Source organism: Drosophila sulfurigaster, unplaced genomic scaffold, assembly GCF_023558435.1.
Source record: "Drosophila sulfurigaster albostrigata strain 15112-1811.04 unplaced genomic scaffold, ASM2355843v2 scaffold_47_pilon, whole genome shotgun sequence".
NCBI lineage: Eukaryota > Metazoa > Arthropoda > Insecta > Diptera > Drosophilidae > Drosophila > Drosophila sulfurigaster.
The window spans coordinates 279,484-289,525 of NW_026909745.1; the positions used below are offsets into that span (position 1 = coordinate 279,484).

General features: G+C 46.6%; 1 protein-coding gene across 1 annotated transcript; it reads left to right on the forward strand.

The window, feature by feature from the left end:
• Positions 1-207: 207 nt before the first annotated feature.
• LOC133850025 (uncharacterized) lies at positions 208-3,921 on the forward strand. Its single transcript, XM_062285984.1, has 5 exons — positions 208-402; positions 613-1,064; positions 1,344-2,235; positions 2,447-3,138; positions 3,195-3,921. The coding sequence occupies exons 1-5, from the start codon at positions 208-210 to the stop codon at positions 3,919-3,921; spliced, it is 2,958 nt and encodes a 985-aa protein (XP_062141968.1).
• Positions 3,922-10,042: the final 6,121 nt, after the last annotated feature.

Consider the following 10,042-nt stretch of genomic DNA (forward strand, 5'->3'; position numbering starts at 1 on the left):
TACCCAAGAGTCGGGAGCAGCAATCAAGGAGCTGCAGAGCACGATTCAGCGTGGCTTGACCGCTCTTGAGCATTCAGACATTTCCGTCTGTAGCCCGTTCGCAGATTGCATCCTCGTTTTCCTCTGCTCGTCCAAACTCCCCAAGCTCACACTCTCGTTGTGGGAGCAATCTTTGTGGACAAAGCGAAAATTCCCGCATGTTAGGATATGAGCACGTTCCTCAATGAGCGCTATCGTACGCTCGAAGCGATTGAGGACGTGAAACAGAATGCCAACCCACAGAACGCGACTGCAGGACCATCCCGTCCGCAGAATTCCAAGCGAGTCAACTTCTTTGAGGCCCGAGTCACTCCGAAAGGCAAATCGTGTGATTTGTGCTCAAAGGAGAATCACCCTGTCCGGGTGTGTCCGCGTTTTTTGCAAATGTCGGTCAATGAGCGGATGACATACATCAAACAGAAAAGTCTCTGTTTAAACTGTTTCGCAAGAGGTCACCAACTCCGAGAGTGCACGAGTGCGCACAATTGCTTTACATTCAAAGGGCGGCACAACACTCTTCTCCATCGGGGCGACAGTGCCCACAATGGTGCCTCTTCACCTTCCAATATACAGTCCACTTCAAATCCAACGGCAACAAATTTGCAAAATTTCTTTGCCAATAATGCTCAGAATGTCCTTCTCGGCACGGCGGTCATCAACGTATGCCACTTGGGCACTACATACACCGCACGTGCGCTTATTGATTCCGGGTCCGAAGCGACCTTCATTTCTGAGCGTCTGTTCCAATGCATTAAGTTGCCTTTCCAGTCCGTGCGAGCCCAGGTATCCGGGCTAAATCACGCAGTTGCGGCCCAATCGCAGAAGTTATGTCACTTCAGCATTGGTTCTCCGACGAAGCCGAGGCTCCATATCGAGACATTCGTAATTCCACAGTTGGCAGGCAAACTGCCCTCCCGCGATATGCCGCGAGCTTTCCTAAGGGATCTACCAGCGATAGAACTGGCAGATCCACACTTCTACAAGAGCGCTCAGATTGATATTCTAATTGGCGCGGATATCCTTCCGTCAGTCATCTTGAGGGGCTCCCGGCCAAACATTTGTGGCTCACTCCTTGGGCAGGAGACCGTGTTTGGCTGGATTCTCACCGGCCCCGTCTCCCAGAATGTGTCGACAACTGTTTCTGCGTTTTCGAGAAGAGTCGCCCTCCAAGCAGACGAATAGCTCGACAGCCTACTTTCCAAATTTTGGGAGGTGGAGTATATTCCAGCGAAGCTGATAAAGGAGACAGACTTCGTTTGCTAAGAAAACTTCGTTAAGACTACTTCTCGTAGCAAATGTGGCAGATATCGGGTGACTCTTCCACTCCGGAAGCCCGATGGCATTCAACTGGGTCATTCCAGATCTATAGCGCTGGCTCAATTCCTCAAGAACGAGAATCGTTTGTCAAGAAACGATTCTCTAAAGGAACAGTACAATGCCGTTCTCCAGGAGTACGTGGACTTGGGTCATATGACACCCATATCGCCTCAGGCGATTGTCACGACTCCCAATTTCTACCTGCCTCACCACGCCGTACTCAAACCAGATAGCACCACAACGAAGGTGCGAGTCGTTTTCAACGCATCTTGTCCATCCTCATATGGTAAGAGTCTGAATGATTTCCTTCATTCAGGGCCCATTCTCCAATCAGATCTCACGTTGAAGATCCTCAGATGGCGATACTATCGATATGTGTTCAATGCGGACATAACGAAGATGTATCGCCAAATCCTCATGGAATCGAAGCACACGCCGTTCCAACGAATTCTGTTCCGTACGTCGGACGATGAGATCCGTGACTTCGAGTTGAACACAGTGACATTCGGTGTCAACTGTGCGCCTTTCCTGGCTCTACGAGTCCTCCAGCAACTTGCTGATGACATACGCTTGGAGTATCCTCTCGCAAGCCGAGTCATTTTCAACAACATGTACGTGGACGACGTCCTGGCGGGGACACACACGAAAGAAGAGGCCATCCGGACCATTGCGGAAGTGTGTGCAGCCCTGGACAGCGCTGGCTTCCCGCTGAGGAAGTGGACGTCGAACCATAAGAGCGTGCTGAAGGACATTCCAAAGGACCATTTACTTCGAGAAGATTTCCTCGAACTCGAAGACTCCTGTACGGCGAAAACTCTGGGCATCAGGTGGTTCATGCCACCAGAAGTTGCCCATCAGGACTCCTACACGAAGAGGGAAGTGCTTTCGCAAATCGCTAAGCTTTTCGACCCAGTCGGGTGGCTGGCCCCCTTTCGTTATCCGAGACAAGATCTTCATGCAGGAGATCTGGCTGAGAACGCTTGAATGGGACGAGCATTTACCCACGGATCTTTTACTCCAATGGAAGGAGTACCTCCAGAGCTATCCTGCTCTGGGAAAGATCCGGATTCCAAGATGGGTCCAATTCTAGACACGAGTGAAGCTCCAGTACCACGGATTCTGTGATGCTTCAGAAAGGGCGTATGGAGCGGCGATCTATTTCCGTGTGGAGACGGCAAACAAGGTTTCCACACATCTCCTCACTGCGAAGACAATAGTGGCTCCTGTCAAGTCTCTCTCAGTGCCACGTTTGGAGCTTTGTGGCGCAGTCCTGTTGGCTGAGTTATCTGCAGCCCTCCTCCTGAATCTGCCAGCAGAAAGTTTCCAGACTTTCTTTTGGACTGATTCAACAATTGTTATCGCCTGGTTGAACAAGCCACCCTGCAGATGGACAACCTTTGTGGCCAATCGTGTGGCCAAAATTGTCCAAGCCAGCGACGCCAAGAACTGGTCGCATGTGCGATCCGAGCACAAACCGGCAGATCTTGCAAGCCGAGGTGTCCTGCCACAAGAATTGATGCGTAATCCTTTGTGGTGGCATGAACCAGAGTGGCTTCATCTCCCGTCGGATCAATGGCCAACATCTCCAAGTCCCATTCCGGAGACTCTGCTGGAGCAGCGGATTAAGTGCAACGTCGTTAAGTTACCTCCTACTCCTGACTTCCTGAATAAGTTCTCTGAGTTTGGCAAGGCACTGCGCACGTCTGCCTATGTTCTCAGATTCATCGATAGAAGTCGGAAGTTGGCAGTTCCAAGCTCTACCGTGGTCCAAGCGGATGAGCTGTCACGGATCCAAGAGCGGCTAATCGTCATGGCTCAACGACAAACTTTTCAACAAGAATACCACTGCAGTCCAAGCAGCAGGTTCCTTCCTCAAGTTCAATCCGAAACTTGAACCCTTTCCTCGATGGCAAGGGGATTCTACGGGCCTGTGGGCGTCTGAGGGCGTCCCACTCGCTGCGTTATGATGAGAATCATCCAATCGTCCTCTCGTATTCCTCGTCCTTTGCACGACTACTGGTTCGATTCACCCATCGTATATCCTTACATGGGGGTAACCAAGTCGGCACGCGGCTGATCCGCTCCAGATTCTGGATTCCGAAATTGAAGGTACTCGTCAAATCCACCATCAACTCTTGCAAGGTTTGCGTGATCTACAATCACCAAGGTTTGCGTGATCTCATCACCAAAGGGTATGTCTGCGTCTTCGTGTGCTTCAGCACGAAGGCGATCCACTTGGAGACAACATCGGATCTCACGACGGAGAAATTCCTGGCCACATTCTCCCGTTTCATCGCACGGCGCGGGTGTCCATACCAGATGTACTCGGACAACGGGAAAACCTTCGTTGGAGCTGACAAAGTGATCTTCTACGACTTCTTGGAAGCGACGAGGGAGTGCATCATCGCACAACACGCCCACAAGAGCCTATCCTGGCACTTCAACCCGCCGGGCGCCCCGCATATGGGTGGATTATGGAAAGCCGGCGTAAAGAGTTTCAAGGCACTCTTTTACAAGGCGACCTCCGAAGTATACGTTCGAAGAGTTGTCCACTCTTCTCGCTAAGATCGAAGCCTGCCTGAATTCGAGGCCGATTTCCCCTATGTCCGAGGATCCTTCGGACTTACTAGCGCTCACTCCTGGCCATTTCCTCATAGGTGGCCCTCCTATTTCGCTGTTGGAACCACCAATTAACCAAACGGCCACCTCCATCCTCAATCGGTGGCAGCGACTGAAGGCTCTTCACCAACAATTTTGTTTCCGTTGGAAAGATGAGTACCTGAAGGAGCTGCACAAACGGACGAAATGGCAATCCCCTACACGGAACCTTCGGATCGGTGACATGGTCGTCATAAAAGAAGACAACCTCCCCTCAAACGAGTGGCGCCTAGGACGGGTGCTGACGACGTGTCCAGGCACCGATCCCAAGGTCCGAGTTGTGGATGTGCTCACGGCGCGGGGTACTATCCGAAGGCCCGTTGCCAAACTCATTCTACTCCCGATGGACAGCAAGACTGACCCCTCCACGTCAGAAGGACTGAAGGACGAATAACATCCTATTTCGTACTCCTATTCGTCGTCCTGTGTTGTCCTATGCTGTCCTGTTCCGTGTGTCATTGACACTGCAAAGAGGCTACTACAATAATCGTTTGTTTTTTTCTTGTTTCATTTCATGTAGTATGCCATCACATACATCCACCCACCAGGACCACCCCGCTGGCACCCACTCGTTCCGGTGTCGCGTGTGCCGTGGGATTCACCCACTCCGGAAGTGTCGGCGATTCCTGAGGCTGACAGCGGAGAAACGGTTGAGAGCAGTACTCATCAACGACTACTGCTCTAACTGTTTGGCCCACCAACACTCCGGGCAATCCTGCCGCAGCGCGGAAAGGTGCAGGGTGTGTCGGGGGGACCACCACACACTGCTGCACTTCAAGGAGGCACGCAGCGCTCATCCCAACCGTCAGCGGCGAGGCGATGACCAACCGGTCTCCACCCGGTCGCGAACCGCAACACGGCCACGTTCGCGAACCCCAACATGGCAACGTTCGCCACGGTCACGCTCCCGCTCGCCGTCTCCCCATCGACCGGCCTCGCCTACGCCCGAGGGGGCTTTTCCGACGTCGCTCGCATCCTTGCTGCAGGACAAGGCTGTGGCATCCTTCCAACGGCCAACATCCTAATCGACACCGGATGTAAGACATTCGAGATGCGAGCGCTGATCGACCCGTGCGCGGCAACCAGCCGTATCAGCGCATCATTGACAACGGCCTACCGGCTATCCGTCACCCGCGTTGGCACGGAAGGGGTCTGCACGGAGATCATCCGCTCGCGGACATCCGAGTTCCGTCGAAAGGTGCTGCTGCAGGTGGACTCTTAACTCTGCTGCCGCACTCCCCTCTGACCCGACGATGGCGAAAACTTGGAGCAGGATTACGCTCGCCGACGAACGCTGGTTCCAGCCATCGATGGTGTCCCTGGTGCTCGGCACTGATGTGTATCCTCACATCATCCAACCTGGCTGATGTCCCAGAATTCCACCTTGGGTTGGATTCTGTCCGGTCCATTTGGACAATGATACCGGTTGCAACTCATTGCAAGGGGGGGAGGATGTTGATGCCAGATGACTGCAGGTGTGACCACTCAGACCAGCTGACAGTGTGGTCGCGATCGCAAGTTATCGATAGCGACAAAGCTGGTATACTGTGCGTATGACCGTGTCATACGCGCAGCCACACTGTTCTTGGTTTCCTCTAGAGATGGTCACCCTGCCCTTTTAGTGCTTTTTCTATTCCGCCTTCTACCTTTATATTCGAATTTTCGCAAGCACATGCACAAGTACATTTTTCAAGTGTCGAATAAAAAGTTTGTAAAGTGAACAAACCCACTACGTATCAGAATTGAAAGTGTTTTTATTTATTGGAAAGACGCCCCCCTCCACACTTTTTTTATTACAATTTTTGCAACCTCTAGGAATTATTTGAGTTTTTTACATTGGCGTTCAAACGTTCAAACAGCAATGTTATATTACAACTTAGTGGCAACGCTTTGCATAAATATACTGAAGTGAGCATTAATTTACAAAAAATTAAAATAAATGTTTTTGTTTCTAGCTCGTTCCCTTAGTGGTAACGCCAAGTGGAAATGACAATCAAATTGTGACGTTAGTTGAGTGGCAACGCTAGAACATACTAGAGTGAAACATGGGACCCAGCGTTGCCAATTTGTGGGGAATTCCCCATTTTAAGTTGATTGGGGATTGGCATTATGTGGGGAAAATGCGGGGATTTTTACATTTTTTTACATCTTATTCTCGTCGGTAAATATTTCATCATTCATTATCGACACGACATCGACCTTTTTTTAAAAATATTATATATAGCACATCTCTAGTTTCAAACTACAAGTAGATTGACAGTTGTTTTGTTTATGATCGGGGGATTCCCGTTTTTCTCTTTCTTAAACGCCTACATATATCTCAACTTATATCTTCAACATTAGATATAACATAAATACATAAAGGATTCATTTCCATTTCTTATGCAATTCAAATTAATTTCTTTCAATTCCAGTGTAACAATATAAACTCAAATTACACAATTCATACATGTATCAACTTAAAAGTGAACAAACATTTGAAATGTTGTTTACAAACTTCACTGGTTCTAAGTGTTCGAGTTGAGTTTGTTAAGTTTCATGCAAAGGAGTTAATTCCAATTTTATAATGGGTTTTAATAGTATCACTTTGTGTGCTGGACACAGACTGAAGGTTTATTTTATTATTTTATTTTTGTTGATGCCAGATGACTGCAGGTGTGACCACTCAGGCCAGCTGACAGTGTGGTCGCGATCGCAAGTTATCGATAGCGACAAAGCTGGTATACTGTGCGTGTGACCGTGTCATACGTGCAGCAACACCTTTCTTGGTTTCCTCTAGAGATGGTCACCCTGCCCTTTTAGTGCTTTTTCTATTCCGCCTTCTACCTTTATATTCGAATTTTCGCAAGCACATGCACAAGTACATTTTTCAAGTGTCGAATAAAAAGTTTGTAAAGTGAACAAACCCACTACGTATCAGAATTGAAAGTGTTTTTATTTATTGGAAAGACGCCCCCCTCCACATTTTGGTCCTTCGAGCCGGATATTAGATATCGCTCGACCCCAGCAAGCAATTGGTTGTCAAGATAAGTAATACACTTTTTTCTCCATACATTTTGTGCAAGTCTCGTGTTCGCGCCATATTTTTTTCCTTGTACCTTATATATATGTGACACAGCATATATATAAGTACATAAGCGTTCTACCGGCATTTTCTCAGCCATCTTTTCTACTTTGTGTATACTTGGCACAGTATATATATATATATCCTTATATGTATATGTATGTGTAAGTATCTATACAGTTTAAAAGAGTTCGCTAATATTTTCCGATTTGGCCGCGGTTGTGTGTACTTTGCTATTTCTTTTTCTGTCGTATCGCGTTTGTCTGTTTTTTAACACACTCCTGTGTATGCAATCTCTCTTCATGTTGTTATATCCAAAATAACAAGAGAGTTGCTCTTTTAATAGCAAACGCGCGTAGATCCACTACACTCCATATACATATATATATATATATATATACATATATATGTCGAAGAATTACAGATCTAGATATGTTTAGTTTGAAAGTTAACGGACAGTATGTTAGGTAACATAATGTTAAATGGACAGAGCATCATTTGATACAAGCTCAAATGAGCATTACGCTTGCAGTTCTTTGGCTGATGCAATAGAGACAATGTTAGAAGGATGATGAAATAGATGTGGTGAAATAGAAGAATTGTCGGAGAAAGACAGATGGCTTGCGAGTCAGTCTGCTTCGAGTTAAGAGATGAAGAACATTGCAAGCGACTTGCTGTGCGAAGTGCCATTACATATAAACAAATCATGGAAGGAGATGAAGAGCCAATCACTCCAGTGCAAAATCAGTATTCTCCGACATCAGAAGTGAGATCGGTCTCGCCCCAAAGCGCAAAACAAATCTTTTCGGGAATTAATTAAATCGATGCAGATTCCCAGAACAGCGACGCAACCCAGTAGAAAAGTAACGCTTCCAAAGTTATGTCCCGATACTGCGAACGCAGATGCTGCTGCTTGGTGTAAAACTGTTGACATAATCATGGCAGAGAACATGTTGGAGGGTAGCGCTCTCGTTATGGCGTTAAGCAACTCTTTGGAAGGAGGAGCATCTCAGTGGCTGTCACAAATCTGTTACAGTGGAATAAAGTGGCCGGAATTCCGAGAACTGTTTATCCAAAGATATGAAGGTGTAGAGACGTCAGCTGCCATATTGCTTAATATGTTCAGCAGTAAACCAAGGCCAAGCGAATGTTTGTCTGTGTATGCCAGCAGACAAGTAACGGCTTTACTGTCAAAGTGGAAAAATGTGAGCAGCGAAGAAATTGCCGTATCGATCGTGTTAGCGCATGCTGCGCAAATAGATAAACGACTGCAGCGATTATTGTTTACAACGAACATCAAAACACGAAGCGAACTGGAGCAACAATTGCGTGCCTATGCGTTTGGCAAGCGTAATGACTGCGAGACACCAGACTATACCAGTGTCCCTGAACAAAAGAAGCGGAGAACATCGTGGCAAGGAAAGTGCCACTCTTGTGGCAAACCTGGCCATAAAATGGCAGAATGTCGAAGCAGAAAACCGGGAGACGCAAGTAAGACAAAATTCAACTCGACTCGCGGCAGTGCCACACCAAAGAGGGATATGTCAACTTTAACCTGCTACAAGTGCGGCCAGTTAGGTCATATTGCAACCAAATGCCCGACCTCTTCATCTTCAAGCAAGGGCAACACTTATGAGAAGCGAGTGGATGTGTGCACCGTCGTCGACCCAAAGGGGATCATATACCAACACGGTGAGCCCGTTCCGTACTTTTTATACCCGTAGAAGGGTATTATAACTTTGTGCCGGCAGGAAATGTATGTAACAGGTAGAAGGAGGCATCTCCGACCCTATAAAATATATATATTCTTGATCAGCGTCAACAGCCGAGACGATATAGCCATGTCCGTCTGTCCGTCTGTCCGTATGAACACCTAGATCTCAGAGACTATAAGAGATAGAGCTATAATTTTTTTTCGACAGCATTTGTTATGTTTGCACGCAGATCAAGTTTGTTTCAAATTTTGCCACGCCCACTTCCGCCCCTGCAAATCAAAAAATCTAATAACAAGCGTAATTTTAAAGCTACGAATTTTGGTATATACAGTAATAACTATAGTAGTTATGATCCCTGAAAATTTGGTTGCGATCAGAAAAAAATTGTGGAAGTAATTAAAGAAATACTTTTGTATGGGCAAAAACGCCTACTTACTAGGGTCTGAGTTGCTTTGGCTGACAATCTGGTATATTGTGCTATCTATGGTATATTTTGAATGCGGTACTATATCGATATACCACATATACCATTTGGTATATTTTTAGAATTTTGCAGTATATTTGGTATATTTTGAGAATAATACCGCAAAATATATTGCTTTTATTCAAAATGGGTAGCGGGTATCTCACAGTCGAGTACGCTCGACTGTAGCTTTCTTACTTGTTTGATTCAGGGCAGAGTGCTCCTATTAAAAGAAAAATTAGCTAATAACTTCATTGGCAAGAGAATGAATAACACTGTACTTATAAGCGGCATAGGTGAAGGATCAGTAACATGTTCAATGCAAATTCTGACCACTGTTAAGATATGTGAGTTTTCGATAGAGATCCTGTTTCACGTTGTCATGGACAAATATTTGAAGCACGATGCACTGATTGGCCGTGAAATTTTAGGTCAGGGCTTTGGCGTAACTATAGATGCCAATAAGTTTATTTTACACAAAATTAATACTGTTAATACCCTGTCTAGCACTGTTGAGTGGAATTTTATGGACTCCATAAATAGTGATGTTAATCTAACTCAGTCTGACCGAACCGAACTGGCAGAAATATTAAAACCTCACGCATCAACATTCATAAAGGGTATACCTAACCGACGAGTCAACACGGGTGAATTGGATATCCGTCTGATTGATGCCAATAAAACGGTAATGAGGCGTCCGTATAGATTAAGCGTGGAAGAAAAGATATTGGCGAGAGGTAAAATACAAGAACTTCTGGCAGCAATAGTCATACGTCCAAGCTGTTC